The sequence below is a fragment of the Culex quinquefasciatus genome, chromosome 3 (genome assembly GCF_015732765.1).
Source record: "Culex quinquefasciatus strain JHB chromosome 3, VPISU_Cqui_1.0_pri_paternal, whole genome shotgun sequence".
Lineage (NCBI taxonomy): Eukaryota > Metazoa > Arthropoda > Insecta > Diptera > Culicidae > Culex > Culex quinquefasciatus.
In genome coordinates this window covers 80,616,867-80,636,453 of record NC_051863.1, presented here as the reverse complement: position 1 = coordinate 80,636,453, position 19,587 = coordinate 80,616,867, and the positions used below count along the sequence as shown (strand labels likewise).

Genomic DNA, 19,587 nt, shown 5'->3' with positions numbered 1-19,587 from the left:
TTGGTGTGGGGAAATTGGTTGATGGTTGTTTCAGACAAAAGAGTCGTTACTCTTTTTTTTCACAGTTGGTTTTGTCCTGTGGAGAAAAGTGCAATGGAAAGCCGGACGAAATAGAAAGTGCAGAAGTGCAATGAAATAATACAGTGGAAACTTAACTGAAAGTAGTGCTTAAGTATAGTGAGTGAGGAAAGAGTAGCAAAATGTAACAGTGTAAAAAGGTTAAACCAAGTTGTGAGACAAACAATTACGATAATAATTATATAAAATAAGCATTAGCAAACTTGTAAGTTACGGTTCAAAATTGGAATGCCTTAAAAATAGCAGGTGCAGAGATGCACATGTTTCATTCCACTTGGACAGACCGTTAGATTAAATGGAGGTGAGCGGGTGAGGCATTTAACGGTGGTGGTTTTGTAACAAAAACAAAAATAAGCACATTGTTCATATTGTGTCAAGTTTACAAACGGTGAATTGCAGTCTGCGAATGGTGCTGGTATTTTGCAGAATACGCCACGGAACACTTGAATGAATGCGGCGAACGAGAGCGAACGGGGAGTGCGCGGGATGCGGTGAGCAGTGAGCAATTTCGTGTGTGTGATGATTGTGCTAAGAGGGTGGGCTTCTAGACTGGTCCAAATTGAAGGGTTTACTCAAGGTGTTTTATTTGGATTTTGATTTTTTTTATCAACCTTTTAAAAAAGCTTTTTTTACTTTTTACAGATTCAAGATTTGGACCAGTCTATTGAGCTAGAACGAAACAATAAAGACAAACTCAAAATGAGCATAGCATAAGGTTTTAATATTTCACCAAGGTGAATTGCTTCCTTTTTGGAATGACGTGGAATGGTTATTAGCGTGTTGCATTTGCAGCTGCCGGGCATGTGTTTGCACTGAAATGTATGTGATTATGTGTTTATGTGTATTTATATATGAACTGGGAAGATTTGTGCTATGTTACAACGATGCGAGTTTTCTATCTATGTATATGTTTTTTTTGCTGAATAGTTACATTCATTCCTCAAACGAAGAGCGTTGAAAACAAAGAAATTAACATTCGTTTAGAATAGTTATCGTTTGAGATGAAAATAAAAACTGAAACGTCTACATTTCCTTTGGTAGCGAGATGCAAAAGTTTGATGTACACCATTGCCATAAACACGTTCAAAACAAACTTCTTTGCTGCAAATTTGTAGTTCATTACGCTTTTCAATTATATGCGGACGGAATCGGCTTAGGAATAAATAAAACTAATAACATTCACTAAAAAACCTAAGATATCAAAAACATGTTTTTTGATCGCCATTCTGTAAAATCATGTAGATTGAAACCAATTCTAAATAAAAAGATCAGTGCAAAATAGTGCAGTCAACAACACACACAAACAGGTCCATCATTCGTTGGTAAGATGTTAGTAAAAGTAGTCATCATTGCTCAATCATCGAACCATAATAGCGTTCCGTTAGGAAAACGAAGATTTAAGATTGTGGAACATATTACTGTAACGCAAACTGTTTTTTTTTCATCATAACTGAAAACATAACCACACAGTTCAACCTTCGCTAAACAAATGTTAAGTAAATATGGTGAGAGATTCCATTTTAAAACAAACGCCCATTCAAACTCGACAATCCAGGAGAAAAGAACAAACCAAACAGCAGAGAGAAAAATAATAAACTCAAACACTATCGATCAGATTGTACCTTGCGGTATGATGCATTATATCGAGATCAAAATGAAATTATCCATTCAACTGAAGTATTTTAACTAAAGAACCAACAGGACAACAGTTCACAAATAAAAGAGAGGCCATTCTAATGCAGTGTACTTTAATTTTCACAGTCTTCCGTATTTAAACTATATATAAATTTTTATATTCATAACCATACTTAATAAAGACTACGTGTTCGTTCGTTCATTCGTTTCGTTCCATTTTATATAAAGTATCAAATATCTGTAAACTCAACAGGTGGTTTGTAGCAAAACTATTTTACAATCATTGTATTATAAAAATTGATATATTTATGTTCACTATTAATAAAAATCCATTGAATTATCTAACAGTAGGAGAATCAGGGTAGCAACTTTGAATGAAACAAAAATCAAAATAATGCTTATTAAAAATGCTTTCAGTAATTGAAATACAGCCGTAAACATTCCACTAAACAAAACAACAAAATTAACTGTGAGCCATCACCGTTCATTGAAATCATCGCCACTGGCAGGGTGAACATAAGATAATGAAATCAATACAGTTGATGAAAGACTTCAGTCATGACCGCAGATGCAACACTGATAACAAAGGAAGAAGGAGAGGGTGGAAAAGTAATGTGTGAATGGAGAGTGAAACATAATAAGTATCTCTTCAGTGGAATGAAATAAAAGAAAGGATTGGGGATAGAGGCAGGTGCATTTTACCACCAGGCATCCCCACCAGGTTTCCGATGAGTTCTGTAATATGTTAATGGCAATTGAAGTGTGTAATGACGATTGTAACCACACTCCAATTAATCCACAGCACTTCAATTATCCTTGATAGTTGAGGAAAGTGCACTACCAAGTACTCTGCGAGTGAGCGCAAGGAAAATCGACTTCAACTTACTTTAGCGTCCAGTTCTGAAAGGTTTGCACGATGCATTTTCTAATTAAAAGTTTTCATCTTCAGCGTAACGTGAGCAACAATTCCATGCGAAACTAGTTGTGGGAAAAAGTTTTCAGAAGGTTTAATATAACAATTATTTTTATTATGTTTTACGCAAAAATTTAATTGTGGACTCACTTTTCACAATTCTTAAATTTAGTTTCGAAACACTTTGCTTTTTTTTAAATTTCATCGATGATGCACAAAACCGGAAACCACTTCGCATGGAATTGATCACGACTGTAAAGTTCACACCACAGAAAACTCGTCACTACCAGCTATAGTTCCGTTTCCATCTCTTAGCTAGTGTGTTGCGCTGTTTCTGCTCCTGTATTGGACCCGAGACTCAGCTGGCTCGTAGTCTAGACAAAGTCCGTCGCCGGCACTCACTGCCAATCAATCAATTTAATTTAATAACTTGTTCCATCGGTGTAAGATTTACGGCAAAGTGTTGAAGATAAAGTTAATATTGGCAGATGAAGGTTTATTGACGTCGCGTTTAAAGCGAGAAAGACATTTTTGTTCATGCGAAGCGTCAGAGCAAGGTGTTGGAAAATTGATAAACAAATTAATTTTCAATTGATTATGTCGTAGAGGTTTATAAGCTAAAAATCTTGGGATTTCTTTTGTTATAGCTTGAATTCCACATAATTTCTGATTTGATCAATTATAGTTTCACTTGAACCAAAAAAAAAATTCAAAAAATACTTTTATCTCAGCATGCAGTTTTTGCATCTGAGTTTATACGGACATGGGCAGTTCGGCTCATTTGAATTTTTTTGATCGAAATTTCAAAACGTTAAGAATCCATTTCTGAATAAGTTGCCTTCTAGTTAGCGGTTTAGTTATTCAGGATTTTTTTACGTGTTGTAGCTCCACCGGGGGGTCTCGTGGCGCAGGGGTAGCGGCTTCGGCTGCCGATCCCGATGATGCTATGAGACGCGGGTTCGATTCCCGCCTTATCCACTGAGCTTCTATCGGATGGTGAAGTAAAACGTCGGCCCCGGATTCTCCTGTCTCGTCAGAGGCGCTGGAGCAGAAATCCCACGTTAGAGGAAGGCCATGCCCCGGGGGGCGTAGTGCCAATAGTTTCGTTTTTTTTCGTTAGCTCCACCTCTATTTTATGATTCAAATTCAACTGTGTTTAGATAAAATCATCATCATTGTTTGTCACTTGGTATATTACATTATTATTTTTGCATTTGGACCACCCTAAATCCACGGTATAAAGCGATCGATGAAGCCCAAAGAATTGATCCAGTTGAACGCACTGCTTCGCTAATGTAAATAAGGTTGAACCGCTGCTGCTGGTTTCACCCGTGGCCCGTCCACGTGAATCTCGTGGGAAACTTTGGACCCTTATCGAACAAATTTTAAAAGTGTCAAACAATCGATTCCTTTATCAAACTGAGCTGGATATTAAATCTTCCTTCACAGTCCCGTTCCGCAAAGTTTGCTTTCAATCCTGGTCCCGAAAACTTTTCCCAATAATCATTAGTATTCGCATTCGCTAGCTTACGGAAGAGCCCGGAGAGTGGCGAACACATCCAAGTGTCCGCCCCCTTGTGCCCTCCCTGCGGAGAGTTGTGATTTATGCGAGATTTCTGTCCTTGATGCAGACAGTTAATTCACTTTTCGCCCAAAGCCGAAGCAACAGAGCCAAGACAATCCAACGACAGAGCGCTGCTGCGGAGAATGAAAGCTGCCTTCTTCCGGTCGTGGCGCTAGAACTGGGCACGTGGGCCTATGCAGCACACAAACAGAAACACACACACACACACACGTGAGTTTGTCTATGTGTATATTGGCCGCCACCCACTTGAACTGTGTGACTCTCCAGCCGCCCCGGATAAACCCAAATAGCATCTGTATAGAGAGGCTTTGAATGAACTTCAGCTCCAGCGGGCTCGGGCTAGGGTGGCCATTCCATCGCAAAATGATAAAGCAAACCCCCGCTCCCTTACCGTACGCTCGGCAACCCACCCCTTGAGAGAAGCGCGCCGCCGAACGGGGTGGAAATCGTTCGCGTTATAATCTTACTTTATTTATGCTGACACTCGATGTCATAAATTTAAGTCTTAGCAGAAGCTCACCAAGTGAATCCTCCGTCGGTCCGTGGCTTCTCCTTCGGGTGGCGGCAGAAGCTCGCAGTCTCGGGGAGCTTTCACACAGCTTTGCACGGGTTTTAAGGGTAGGATGTGTGTGTCTTTCTCAAGCACGCTCCTGTTGGCGTTGCCGCGAGTAGAAAAAAAAGAGTGGCAGTTACTGGCCCACCAAGGATGAACAGGGAGTAGAGTGTATGTTTGCGCGGAGGTCGTCCGCCCCCCGACTTGGCTTTTTACATATTGGAATGTGTGTTTTCCGAAAAAGCACCGGCACCGGTGAAGGTTTTCTCATATTCCTTTGATATTGCCAACGAGAGCAGCTCAGCTTCGCAACAACGTTGTCGTCAGAGTCTCGGTGGAACACCCTCTGCCCGGGCCATTCCATTGGTTCGCGGTACAACGAGGTCGTATTTTATATTTTCATACTTTGTGCAGTTTACAGTTAACATCTGTCATGAAAAGTAATAAAAATTTAAATCTGTCAAGACTTGCACAAGCATATGATATGATATGTGATGTTGTTGTTCACGGGACTTCACATAAACGCCTTTGGGTGCTCGCAGATTTAAACAGCGGAATGTTTGATAAACTGGGGTTCACCACAGATTGCTGTCGGCTGAAATAGCACCGCGATGTCTTTCGCAAATCCAGTTTATTTAAGTGGCAGAAATAAATTGCAAAATGTTTCCATACAGCTTTGTGCCTTGATAAGCAAACTTCAGCTGGTGCATCTGAAATGATGGCTGTATCTGGCAAACCGCAATTTGATTTATGATTTTTGTGATTTTGTTTATTTTTCCCTGAATCTGGAACGCATCCATGAATTTGTACTTAATGATTTAGGAATAATTTTCAGACGTCATATATGGGTCATTCCGTGCCAACTGGGCACATTTTTGGACTCGACCTTCACCGATTTAGACCAAACTTGGAGGGAACGTTCATTTGGTGCCGTTTGGACCATCCTTCTTTCTTTGGCACCGCCCTCTTTTTTTGACAATTTTCTAAAAACCTTTTTATTCTTTTATTCGTAATTTTTCAACTATTAGACCAAAAGATTTTCTTCTGGTTGCATTTTATAGGAAATTGAAAATAAAATATCAACCCTCAAATTTCATCCAATGTTGTTTCTTTGCAATTTATGGTTAAAAACTTGATTTCACCCGTTGCTTATATTTATATATATATATAAATATATTCTATTTGATCACCATCGTGTTCCTCGGACAGTTTTACATAAGAATCAATGCATATATCAAACTAAGCCAAATCAAAAAAGACTTTCAAAAATAAAAACTTGAATTTCCTATTCATGTTTTTCGAAATAGTTTGCCTAATTTGGTAGTTCATTAACATTTTCAAGTTTGACTCTCATAATAGAGCGCAGGAATTGTTTTGTAAGTTACCTAAAGGATCAAGGGATTAATAATGGATTAAAATTGAAATTTCACTGCAAATCTAAGTTCATTGAGTTCACAACGAAAAGACAGTTGGATTCGCAAGCATTTTTTCAAATCTTTATTCATTGAAAAACAAAAGATTTTTTGTTGCCGCCAACCGGGACATTTTTTGCGAATTGAGGCCGCTCCTCAAATCATGCTATATCATGTATTGTTAAAAAAAATATTTGGGGATTTTTCGTTACACACAAAAAAATATCGGGAATGACTTGGTTTTGTTTGTGTTCAAGTTTTTAAAATACTTGAATAATTTTCTTAATAAAATCTCATTTCATTTATAAGATTGCTTTAACAATTATATTGGAGCAGTTGTTACCCTGAGCTGAGAAATGGTTTACCTTTCAACAGCTGATTTTTTGCAATGGGGAGAGAGTTTAGTAATAAGGAAAACGAATTGGACAGAGAAGGCAAAAAATTGCAAAAATAACCTTCAATCTTAATAAAATCAATCTTATGGATTTTGTCCAATTTAAATATTAACAATCATTGAATAAAACGTTTGAATGTGTCATAACTTCAACGAAATTTTGAGTGCAATCAGCTGCAAACAATTTATCATGCATATCCCTGCGTTCATAATAATTTTTAACATGTGTAAGTTCGATTAAACATATTTTCAATTTTGGTGAATTTTCGTTGTACAGCACCGCAAAACGTTTGTTTTTGCAACAAAATATTTCTTGTTTCGTCAAAACTTTTTTTTAAACTGATGATTTTGGGTAATTGCAGATTCCAAAAGTTCATTTAATTTGCCATCTAGTGACGTATCCCATTTTTTTAACAGTTGAGTATCAAAAAATAACTATTTTTGTATATTTGATGAAAAATACGTGTTTTTGGGACACCAAATTTCCAAATCATCACTATTTCAAGCTGAAAACACAGATATATTTCGAATAATAAAAAATTGAAAGAGGGTACCAACCAAATATCTAAAACTGGACCTTGGATTAATGGTCAGAGACCCAAATTACGTCATAGTTTCACGCAAATCGAAGAGGGACCGGGGCAATTGCTATGTGAGTTGGCAAAGAATGCAAAAACGCATACATGTACTTTGTACACACTTTGTAAGGGCACTTGTATTTTTAAATATATTGATAATTTTCATATTAATGTTATAAATAAAGGTTTTTTTGTAATTTTGTTTCACAGGATTGAAGCCACAAAAATCTCATGTAACATAAGTGTTTTCCCAGCAGCATTATCTTGTTATTTGAGCTCGAAAATGGTTTAACAAAAAAAACAACATGATTGCTAACAAAATTTCCCATGAGTTTTCATCACAAAATCAAGCATAACTCGTCAGTAACGCTCACGTTATTTTTGTTTTTATAGTGGTAGTAAACAAGAACAAATGCCTCACCCAACACAGGCTTGGCTTAAAGCTTTAAACGATCCATTTGAAAACACACAAAAAACCGGGTTCGCCAACGTTGAGCTGCGCTGGAGGAAATTAAAAATGCACCATAAAATCGAACGGAGGAGCACGACCCCTACAAGGAAGTGTTTTCAATAATCCCATTCAATCCTGTCGCAGTGCTGGCTTCTTTATTGCCTTGAAACGTGTTCCATTGTTTCTGCATGGAGGAACAATATGTTTTTTTGGTTCGATAAAACCATTATTTTTCATGAGACACAGAGCTTAAAATTTTGGTTGCAGTGAGTTTATACAAAAACAAAACTCATAATTCATATTCTTGATTTTTTTTAGTCCAACTTTAATTTAACATCAACTTTATCTTCAACATGCCGAAGAAGCCTAAGCCGAAAATTAAGTGCGTGTATAACATTACCAACGTTTGGGCCGCAAGAATATTATTTAGGAAAATTCTAACTCTTAATGCAAACATAAAAATAAACCATTCGGTCCTCTAGAGAATCAAGTAAATTCGAAGAGCGCGTGGTACGTAGTGTAAAATTCGGTTTGTTTTTTTTAATGTAAAATTTGTATGCACCCCCCTCCCTTTTTAAATGAATTGTATTATCAATGGAGACGCGGTTTAAAGACTCTTTATAAACGAATTATTTAAGAAGAATAGAACAGCTTTTGATTGACTGAAGATTTCATAATTGAAAATGCCAATCCCATATTTCCTAGCTATTCGTGGGTCAGTTTTTTCTCGTAGCAAAACAATTAGTACTCTGATTCAGCTGACCCGTAACTTGTCTGTGAGGTGAGGGGAAATACAAAACCAATCGATTTTTGATTGCATTTCTTATTTCTCCAGCATGCAGTACGTGTTTCATTTTTTTTTCCATGACACTCACACACAGGGAAGAGGGTAATAAACTAATGAACAAGACGGTGGTGGTGGTGGCGTGGTGGGTTAAAGTGGGTGTAGGAGGTACGGAAAACAGGAGAGTAACATCACAAACACAAGAGGAGATTTCCTTGCACTGCACAAAAACACTAGCGCACTCTTTCGGCTACAAACGGAAAACTAAAGTGAGCAAACGTGAGAATGGTGACACAACACACGTGAAATCAGATATGGAACGAATCGAAAGGAAATAAAAAAGTCGTGTATTCGAGGATAACCAGAGAGCAAACTCGAGCGGGTTTGGAACGGAAGAGGAAAAAGAAGAAAAAATAGGAAAAAGGGTACAATCCAGGATCGGTCGGAAAGAAGAGTTTGTGTGACAAAGTGGATATTCAAAGGTAGGAAAGGCGAGATTTATCGATTTCATGACACGAACGAAAGAAGGATACACAGTGGGCGTGATGCAGTGACGGATATCGAGGAAATTGGCAGTAAAGTGAATCCAAATCGGAAAAAAGAGTTGCATAAAAGAGAGCTTCAGAAAAAAATGATGGAAATGATAAATAAAAGAAAAACAAAAACAACATATGAGAAAAACACTTCGCCTTTTTATTAGTATGATTGCATTGCACTCTTATACAGGTGTACGGTACTGTTTAACTCGGCTGTGACAGTTTGTTTTAATTAGTTAGTAGACGTGGATGGATGGATTAGTAAGCTTTCTTTTTTTCTTCAATTGAGCTTAGCAAAAGTCACATTCAGAAGTTGAGATGGAAATTTGGATGCTGAAGTACAATCTGATTAATTGTCATATTGTAAAGATGTGATGTACGAGGTTTTTTTCTTTGAAAATAAAAGTTGATACCGCTAACTTAAACAAATCATAAATAACAATAAATAAACAAGATCTCAATACTCTTAAATGCTATAAATTAAAACCTGCATTTCAGCTTTGATAGGATTCGATTAAATGTTGTCTCTTTTTTGAAATCTAGACTGACGTAATGAAATTGCAGGCGTTTTAATCGCAATCCTTGACTCGAGATTTAAAACAATAATTGACTGCGGTCGGTCCGTTCAAAGTAAGCAATTATAGATGGAGAAGCGCTTTAAAATAATTTCTTCGTTAGTATTTACACCATACCTACAATTCAACATGAAATCTCTTAATCCTCTGTGGAAGCTCAGATTATGTATGCACACTAAATTTGCGTTCCAAGATCTCTCAATCGGCGAGTTGTGCCGTCTCACGGCGTGGGTAGCCAGGTCGGCTGAATTTCAGCTCTTCAGTGGACGCTGAAGAATACCTAATTTAATTCCGAGTTACTCCGGAGCGGCTAATGATGTGGCCGCTGTTATTCTCGTCTCGTTTTCTTTTTATTGGCCCAGATACGGCTATATTCGCATACTTCCTGTGTGGTGCGTTTTTCCCATTCAGCTCGTGAAGGAGGGGAGGGTGGTAAGTGGCATAAAAGCTCCCGCTTGGGATGAAATCATCCCCTCGTTGGCGCCTCCGTTCGTTTCGCTGGAGGAGCTTTGGGGTGTGAGCTTTTATTCGCCGGTGAAGATGAATATCGCGTGCCGTGGCCACAGAACCGTTTCGGTAGCTCCGTTGTGTGGTCGGTTGATTAATGGCCTTTTCATCATTATTTTTATGGTTCTTTCTTGGCACACTTTTTTCTTCTTCTTTTCGACACTTCTTTGCTCAGTTTTCCGCTTCTTCGACGCCGATTGGAAATCTTGGCCACGAATAGCTGATTGATGCTCGTTAAATTCAGACTGTGGTTATAAAAGAGTACTAATTAATTGATCACTGCGATTTGTCCTTCGTGCTAAGGGTGCTCTCAGCTCTATTTGACCATGTTCTCAAGACGAGTTAAACTTTTTATAGAGGGTAGGAACATTTGCTTTTGTTTTCGTTGAATGAGCTGTCAGTATTCATCCCATTGATTGATTACGGGTTGCACAAATGCAACAGTGGGCTAGTATTAATCGATTTCTCAAGAAGATGACCATTTAAACGTTCAATTTTATGCTGACTTTTCATTTCTTCCAAATTAAGTGTACTTGACAATTTTGGAGGAGACGCATGGTATTTTTAAGACAAACCAACAGTTTTCTTCTTGTGCTCCCAAAATCAAAGGTTTTTGCTGAAGTGAAATTTTTCCTCCTAATCCGAAACTCGGTTTGCTACAAAAGGTCACAGTTGTGAGATTCAGTTAGCTATTTTGTTTTCTTTTTCTCTTCAGTTCAATGTTGGTTTTTGCCGCGCGATAAGTTGTTCTGATTTCGCCAGAATTGCCTACTCAAAGATCAAAATCAATTTGAAAATCGCCTATGATGTTGAAATAAAAGGCAAAAATGGCTCATTTGCTCAAAACTGGTCATTACTTAAAACATGAAATTCCCCATACAATTCGTATGGAAAATGCACTTGGATTAGAAAGTTTAGTACACACACAGACAAACAGATGTCTAACAGATGTCTGTTAGTTGTGAACTCTCGCACCATACGAAATGCATGGTAGTTTGAGTGCGAGCAGTTTTAACGATTTGTAAATGCGTGTGTCGAGTTCAAATAAGCAGTGATGAGTTTTGAATCTTTCAAAAATACCGCTAAATTGCTGATAGATGGATTCTAAAATAAATTTACGGCTGTTTGTCCGTCCCATGTAGTTCAGCCCTGTAATCGACAAATTTGCTCCGTCAGAGGTTGAGTTGAGTGCGAATCGAGCAACTCGTTCGAAATCTCTTGCTTATTGATTTTGGTGGAGAAGCATGGTATTTCAACGTTAGGCACTGAAATGATGTTAATGCGGTCTTCGCCTTTTTCAAATCTGTTGTGAGCCAATTTAAACGGCCACATTCTAGAAAATACCAATCTGGAAGAAGCAAGATTCAACAAGAACAAACAACTCTGTGAAGAGATTCGAACATCAACTGATCTGAATGCAAAACCAATAATTGGTTAGATTCTTACAACTTGAAAATTTTACATCTTCTTCGTTAGTAAATTCCTGGCAGAGTATAAAACTTGTTTATGCAAGCGCTATCCTTTCTTCATGGCACACAAACTTCAATGCTCAAACACATAGGGAGCGATAGTACCAAGATATGTTGCGCAGCATGTGGGAACAAAAAAAAGCACCAAGAATAACTCGAACGAAAAGTTATTTTCAATTACAAAATACTTCCTGCTATAGTGAGATGGGATCTCTCTATTTTGGTTTTGCTCGTCTGTTTGACGACATTTGGGTACGAAATCTTTATTGATTGCCAGTCGTAAAGTGCAATTTGTTGTGCTTTAATTTGGGAGGTGAACATGGCGAAGCTTTTACCGCGCGCACGGCTGGGATGGGATGAATACTGTTGAGGATGCTTGAAGGTGGCGGCAGTGGACAAAATTTAATTTCCCTGGTCAGTTTACGCTGCCGGAGCCATTAAAGCTGAGTGCACCATTAGGACCGGCTGCTCAAAGTAATTAATTAAACTTTACAAACAAACTTCATCGTAGCGATAAAACTCACATCTTAAGCAGCAGCAAATTTTCCGTCATACGAAAAGATAAACAACCCGGAAGGAGCATATTTACAAATATTACACACATACCTATACTGGGCAGTACGCGCCGTCATTGAACTAGATACGTATCCTCGCACCTTCTGCCCTCTTCTCTTTGGGATTAACTATATCCTTACACTCTAGTACAGTAGTAGTCTACATAATGCCGCCTTGCCGCTAATTAATCTTCTCTCTTACGTGCTAGTTATTGTCGTTACCACATAATGTTCCACGTTTGTTAAAATCGATTTACACGCATTTGTCACGCGCCGTCGTGGACGCGGATCGAGGTGGGAAAACGCGACGCGGATGTTGCACCATTAAAATCCACCCACTATAGTGCAGCGTGGAGTAGTGGATCCTTAGCGATATGTATTTGGGATGATAAATGATAACGTTGCCGTTGAGTTGGGGGGCGTCCTGCTAACATTCGTACTCGAGCACGAGTTCGCCACGCTGTTTGTGCGATTTGGAAACGATTACCCGGTGTGGGCCCAGGAAGCCAGGATTAACGGTTCCACTGCCATTGCTGTCCGCCTGGGACAGCTTAACGGCGGTTCTGCTAAACGACCGCGAGCTTGTCAGTAAATCTTTCTGATTGAAATCATTGGTGAAGCTGTGGGCTCTACACCGGGCAGTCGCAGCCGGCACCACCCCCAGGTTGTGGGGGTGGCGGCCCCCATCCACGGTGGAACTATCATCGTCATCACCGTCGTCATTATCTACAGGCGCCACGGAATCGTCATCATCATCGTCATCGTCGTCGTCGTCGTCGTCTTCGGTTTCTAGTTCGTTAGCGGCGAGGATGTTGCTTCTGAGAGACTCGTTATCGATAACAGCCGCGGTTCCGTAATGATATGATTGATTCGAAAAGTATCCCAGCGAGGAATCACAATTGCTGCCCTCGTTGGTGGCAGAAGCTCCACAGCCGAGTGCCGTATTGTATCCCACTAGTGCTGCGGTTCTTGTGTTTTGATAGTGCTTCAGATAATCCTCTTGATATGTTAAATCAGCCTCAAGTGGTGACTGTCGGCGATGGTGGTGTTGGTGATGTCGCTGACGGTGATGATGTTGATTGTTTTGCTGCTTGCGAAACACTGTCTGATGCTGCTGCCGACGGTGAGAGGAAGCTTCCGCATGGTAGCTGCCGTGCAGCTGAAGAGTCGATGCGTTATGAAAATCGTTTGGATGAAATTCTGCGTCTTGGTTCTGGTCTTGGTGGTGCAAACCAATCGAACCGTCGGAGAAATCGTTATGAATCTGGTGAAATTTATTGGCTCGTAACGAATAGTAGCTGCTGCTGTCGTCTACTGCCAACAGCTTCAGATTGTCGTCTTCTTCAGCTGCTGCTGCTGCTGCTCTTCTGTTGCTTAGCTTAGCCGCCTTGGAACGGTGCCGAGAGGGGGAGTACTCGACGTGGTTTTCCAACATTCCCTCCGGCGTACAAATCAGTTTCAAATTTTGCATTTTATTACCGCCACCCGAGTTGGTGGTGTTGCCACCGCCGGCACTAGAAGAGGGTGCACTGTAAACGGAAGCGTAGTCACTACTGCTGAGTGAGCTGGAAGTGGTATTACTCTTGGCACTTTTTTCGCCCACCGCTGCTGCTAGCCGGATGTCCGGGTCCAGGCCCACGACCGTGCTAAAGTCATTTTCCATTTTAATAAGACTAGCTAATTTTGTTTTATTAGTTTTACTAGTGATGATGCTGTTGGCCATTTTATGCCCACCCCATGCGTCATCCAGCTGGATGAGGTTCCGGGTCCGGGTCGTCCGGGCATTATTCGTATTTGGCTGCGGTGGCATCAGCAGCGGTGCGGTTGTGGTTGCTGCTGTCATCAACATCTGGTCAAGAGTTTTCGAGCAGGATTTTGCGCGTTTATGACCGTGGCGGAAGCGCGACGGTTTTCGCACCGCCTCTCCCGGCCGCTCCGGCTCGTTGTCGAACGTTTCGTTCAGGAACGTATCCAGATAGGTTAGGTTCTTGGTTAGATCCAGTTCGGATTTGTAGCTTTTGTAGACAATTTTATTGCTGAGATTGGATTTTTCGTTTTCCTCATACTTGTGGGTGGCTTTTATTAAATCATCCAGATTGTACGAGCTAATATAATGATTTCTTTTATCCCTCGAACCGCTGCCACCAAGCAGTCGACACTTTTGGCCCAGCTTTAAGATTTGCGTTTTGGCTTTGCTAAGATATCGACGCTCCTGTTTGTTGCACTGCGCCGTAGCCAACACAAACTGAGGCTGTGGCCTCGATGATTGCTGCTCCTCAAAGTGGGTGGTTTTATTGGGGAAATTAAGATTTATATTTTTCAACTGGGGCACCTTTTCCGGCTTCTTTCGCGAGCTAAACGAAAAGTGGAACAAATCGGTGCCGAGTTTGGGAGTGCGCTTCTTGCTGCCGGCCGGTTGCCTTGCCTCACCCCCGGACTCTGAGTAGTCCGAGGGGAAATCAAGCTCCGGTTGTGCATAATCTTGACGTTTGAAAAAGCGTGTAGGTATGGCACTTTTACTTCTTGCGTCAGTGTTGCTGTTGCTGCTGCTGGTACTCACGATACCGTGATCCTCCTTCGGTAGGCCTGCCCGGTCGTTATTGTCCTCCTGGTGACAATTCCGGTAGGAGATATTGGATTTTCTCCGGATGTGCTTCCTCGAGTAGTGGCTCAGTGTGCTGCTGCTGAACGGACGAATATTCTCGTAATTGTTTTCCATCTTCTTCGCACGGATTTGCTTCCCAATCCCAGCTTCGATGGCAGCATCTCCTCTCAGATCATTTACTACAAACTCTGGCCGGCTCTCGGGGACCGTTGAGTCGTTATCGAATATTTCCGACCGACAAAACTCATCGCTATCGTTGTTGTTATCTTCAACAGCAACACCATCACAGTATGAAAACGATAAACTTTTGCTATTGTAATTATTGCAAGTTTCCGTCGTCTTTCCGTTTACCCTTTCGACTTCCGTTGGCTCGCCATTGGAGCACAGCACTTCGGGTTGGTGTCGGTTTCCGGTGTCACCGATAGAATTCAAATCATGTGTCACCGTTGGCTTCCGTTTCTTGTCCGTTTGCTGCTCTGGTGGTGTTGGTGGTGACTGGTCAATGCTTCTGCTTCCCTTCTGATGATAGATGGCCGTACTAGAGTTTGCCTTAATTAAATTTCCCTTTTTCTTCCGCTCTGCACCCGCCGTCAACCCGCTTCCCTCTTCGACCCCTCCACTTGTGCTGCAATTATTGTTACTATCACTGTTTGAATCTTTGGTTGGAGACGCAACAGTGGAACTTTGTGTTTCGGTTCCACCGTACGACCGGGTTAGAATCAGTGAGTAAGATTTCTTAAAGTTAGTTTTAATTAAAAAATTGCCCTTATCTAGCTTATCGATGAATCGATTGAACTTCTCCACGCTATAATCACTTACTTTGAACATTCGTTTGCTACCGCCACTAGTTTCATTGTTATTTTCGTTGGTTTTCGTCGTCTGAGACTGGTGCCGGCTGCCGCCGACGGTTGGTTCCTGCTCCGTGGCTGTCCGGCTGGTGGTGGCACCCCCAACCGGGTCACGTTGGCACTGAACCGAACCGTCGGCGTCCGGGGCGGTATAATTTTCCGGACTAGTGCTGGCGTCCGCCGAGGGTTCTTTTACCGTACAATCAGTCTCACTTGGGGGTGTCTGCTAAACCCTTGTCGGTGGTTGTAATATCATTGCAGCCATTCGTACCTTCATTGCTTCCGGCGATCCGGGAGTTCCGTTGTGATGATGATGGAATCCGGTCGGCGTCGTATAGATGGAATCGAGCGGTGGAACGCTCGTACTGTCGGATCGAGATTTCAGATCCGCTTTTTCGCTGCAACGAGATGAACAGAGAAAAGGCATAAACAACAACTTTCTAATGTGTTTTCACTTGAGTTTTTTTTTCTTCCTTCCCATGCAATCGCACATTTCTGCTACTGTTCCGCATGTACCCGGCAGACGCAAAGGACCAAGTCTGAGTATTGCAATTGGAAAACTGGAATGTGGGGAAATAATGGAAAGTTGAAACGAAATAAGCACAACTCGTGTCGAATTGTGAACTGCTACTGCTGCTGGGGGGTGGTTTGGAAAAAAAGCATGGAAAAGTGTCCCCAGAAAGTGGCTTGCCGAGCAAGTTCTGAGTGGGAGCTAAGGGTGGAGCAGGGTACAAACGGCATGTACTCGAGTACTCGACAAAACTCTCCTGCCACCGTTCCATTTTTCCCACTTCATGGAAGTATCCGCTCCAAGCGGGAGTGCAAAAGAAACGGCACAAGGAAATGGATTTCCTAATGTGAGAAAAATGGTTAAATGCGAGCACATTCAGGACCAACTTTTACAATTCGATATATTTATGTTAATTATTCCCCGAGATGTGCTGCACTCTTGAAAACCTATTAAAAGAGTTAATACTTGTGCCATTATGCAGACGAAATCGTTGTTGGTGGAGTTTGAATTTGCATTTCGTCGTACTCCAAGTTTAGCGTTACACATCGAGTGTGTTGGAGGAAGTCGATTATCGAAGTGTTGGAAATAATTTGAAATAGAGTATAAACCTTATTAAGGGGTTTCATACATGTAAATCGATAAAGAAAAGTCTGAGGTTGGTGTGAATACACACAAAATTTTATTTTAAATCCGTTTTCAGGACATTAAAATATACATTTTCATCTATTATCAAAACAAATTTGAAGACGTTTGGTTGTATCATTGCCGAGATATAGTTATTGGAGCTTAGCAGTTTCAAAAAACGGGAGCCACGATATCTCAACACAACCTTGACCAATTCGGCTCAAAATGTTGATGAATACTCGTTAAACCGGTGCTGTGTGCATGACTAAGGCCGATTTAAAAAAATATATTTTTAAAAAAGATAAAAATACTTTTGTGTTTCTCATATAAAAAATCGTCGGTTTCGAGATATCGTGGCACCCGAAAATCAACTCGTTTTTCAAAGAAAAACGCCTCAGAAAGTTTGAGAGTCCGCTTTGCGCACGGCAAAATGTTGAGTTTAAAATCGATTCTAACTCAGCTTAATCATGTATTATCTTCCTGAAACTTTCAGAAGTAATCCCCCCATCGTGCACAATTTCCATACAAATAAAATCTTTTTTGTATGGATCGTGGAAAATCGACAATCGATGTGTTGAGATTTCCAAAAAAGTGTCCACGTAGTTTGTGGATGGTTCCATTGCAGAAAAATCCGGAAGTATTCAGCAGTGTTCAAAATCAAAATCTCGTATCGATTTCTTATACACAAGAAAAACTATGTTTCAATGAAAATTTTTGGAAAGTGTACACATGTTGCAAGCCTTCGAATACGCAAAATTCTAGGATCATCTACACACCACGAAAAAATCGTGTAAAATTCTGTCTTTTTGATGCACATAACTGGAGCGTCAAATAAGACAGAAAATTACATCAAATTTTAAAATTACACGATCCGACCGTCAGGATTTGTTAGATGTAAAATTACAGCAGACGCAATTTTGTAGGCTGTATTTCTTATTGGATTTTGGGGATGGTTCTTGTTGGAATAAAAACGACGCATTCATGAAACATTTTTAATTGCTCATCAAATATCTTACACATTATCACTTATCACAACGGTTTATTTTATTAATTTTTCACTCGTGTTTTCTTTTTCTGCTCCCAAAAACTACGGATTTCATTCGACTTCCTTCAACGTCGGATGAACTGACCATCTTCCGCCAGGCCATCAACGCAATGTGGGCCGCCGCACTGGAGGTTCTGGGCCTTGACCTTTAAATGGTTCCGTACTGAGGAATCTGGTCCAGTTCGCTCCGTATTTGTCAATCAAACTCCGCTCCTAATCCGAGTCACTTCCAGCGGGATTTTGCCAACTACGGATGGCACGTAGACTTGCCGGGAAACCTTTTCCGGAATCCAGATACATTTTGACCGCTGAAGCTTGGACCGGATAGTGGTTGCAGTGCTGGTAACCGTTCCTAAGCCAACACAGCTTTATTCGGAACATGTACCATGCCGGAATCCACAAAGATTTTTTCACCATACTAAAATGAAAAGAAACAACATAAACTGTGTTGATTTTTCTTTAGATTCATTGGCAAACAGATGAAACTTACGTTTACAGAAGTTTTTGTCGTATTTTCCTTACATTTTAGTTGATTTGAGACCTGCTGCTAAACGATTAAAAGTTAAGAAAAACTGCCACGGCACCAATTTGCACAGCTAAACATGGCTGACGTTTCTGATTTGCTTCTACACTGTCAAACGAATCCACGCGAAGTTCGGTTAAATGTAACACAAAATTACATCAATAACACGCTCCAGCTATGTGCATTATAAATGACCGAAAATTGAGTTACAAATAATTGAATTTTACGTAGTCATTAATGTGAAGCTACGTTTCAACATATACACGATAATTTTGGTAAGCTACGTCGAAACAATCATAATTTTACATCTCTTTTCTCATTACATGACTTCAATTTGCGTTAAATTCATGATTACGTTTGATGTAAAATTCATGATTTTTTGGTGTGTAGACATCCTTACAAATGATTAAAAAAAAAGACTTGTCTTTGTTGCATAAGTTATGCCCGAGAACCAGCGAATTGAATTTACCGTTCCAACTTTTTTGAGGGCTTGGGAAAAGTAAAAAAAAATAAATCTTTCCTAGTTCCTGAAGGGAACACCCTTGAAGAGTATCGGGGCCGGCATTTACAAAGCGGATTCAGTGGCAGTTTCATTCTCAACTTAATGTTAACATGTTAAGGTTAATGTTAGCATTCCATAGGTCGCCTCCCTATGGTGTCGTGATAAGGTCCAGTTTGTGACGATACACTACCTTCCCTTTACTAAGTAATCGATTCCAGAAGGGAAAAGATCACCAGTTGTGTTGGTCCGAGCCGGGATTTGAACCCCGATCTACCGCTTACGAGGCGAAAGCGTTTCCACTGGGCTACGTGGCTCGGGCTTGGGAGTTGGAATGTTGATCACTATCAATGACACAAACGCATAGTACTGTGAACTCATTTCACCTGTTTGGCATCTCGTAAGGGACCAGTTTTTTTATTATGTATCAATAGATTGCACTTTTAACTTCCGATCCAAAAAAAAATCCATGCAGATTTTAAAAAATTATGGAGCGAACACTGCTTTGACCCTCCAACTTCGCTAAATAAATATATTCAAAGGTGTAACTAGCATCAATAAACCTCAATATCGTTCAGACCTATCATTAAAAAGAACCGGTTCACGTTGAGCCTCGTAATCATGACCAAAAATATTAGCACCCATGAGGCCGACCTCGCAAAGCTATATCATCATAAAACCGGAGGTGTCAGGCCGAGAGGAAAAAACCCAAAGCTCTAATTATGACACGTTTATGCCCAGTTTATGTGAATGAACACAATAAGCAATGTACGCGACGTTATCACTTCAATCAGAGGTTTATTTCAGGGGGCTGTCATTGCACCACGGTGGTTGTTTGGTTTTGTGGTGAAGAGTGGCGAAAATATTGTGGCTCCCTGAATCTCGTGGCTAGATCATTTTCATAAAAA

The 19,587-nt window shown here is 40.4% G+C and overlaps 1 protein-coding gene across 1 annotated transcript in view; it reads right to left on the bottom strand.

The window, feature by feature from the left end:
* LOC6042771 (irregular chiasm C-roughest protein) overlaps nt 1–19,587 on the bottom strand; it is a 173,668-nt gene that overhangs the window by 31,660 nt on the left and 122,421 nt on the right. Inside the window, 1 exon segment of the mRNA XM_038264116.1 lies at nt 15,749–15,875. Within this exon segment, the coding sequence (XP_038120044.1) occupies nt 15,749–15,875 (127 nt within the window).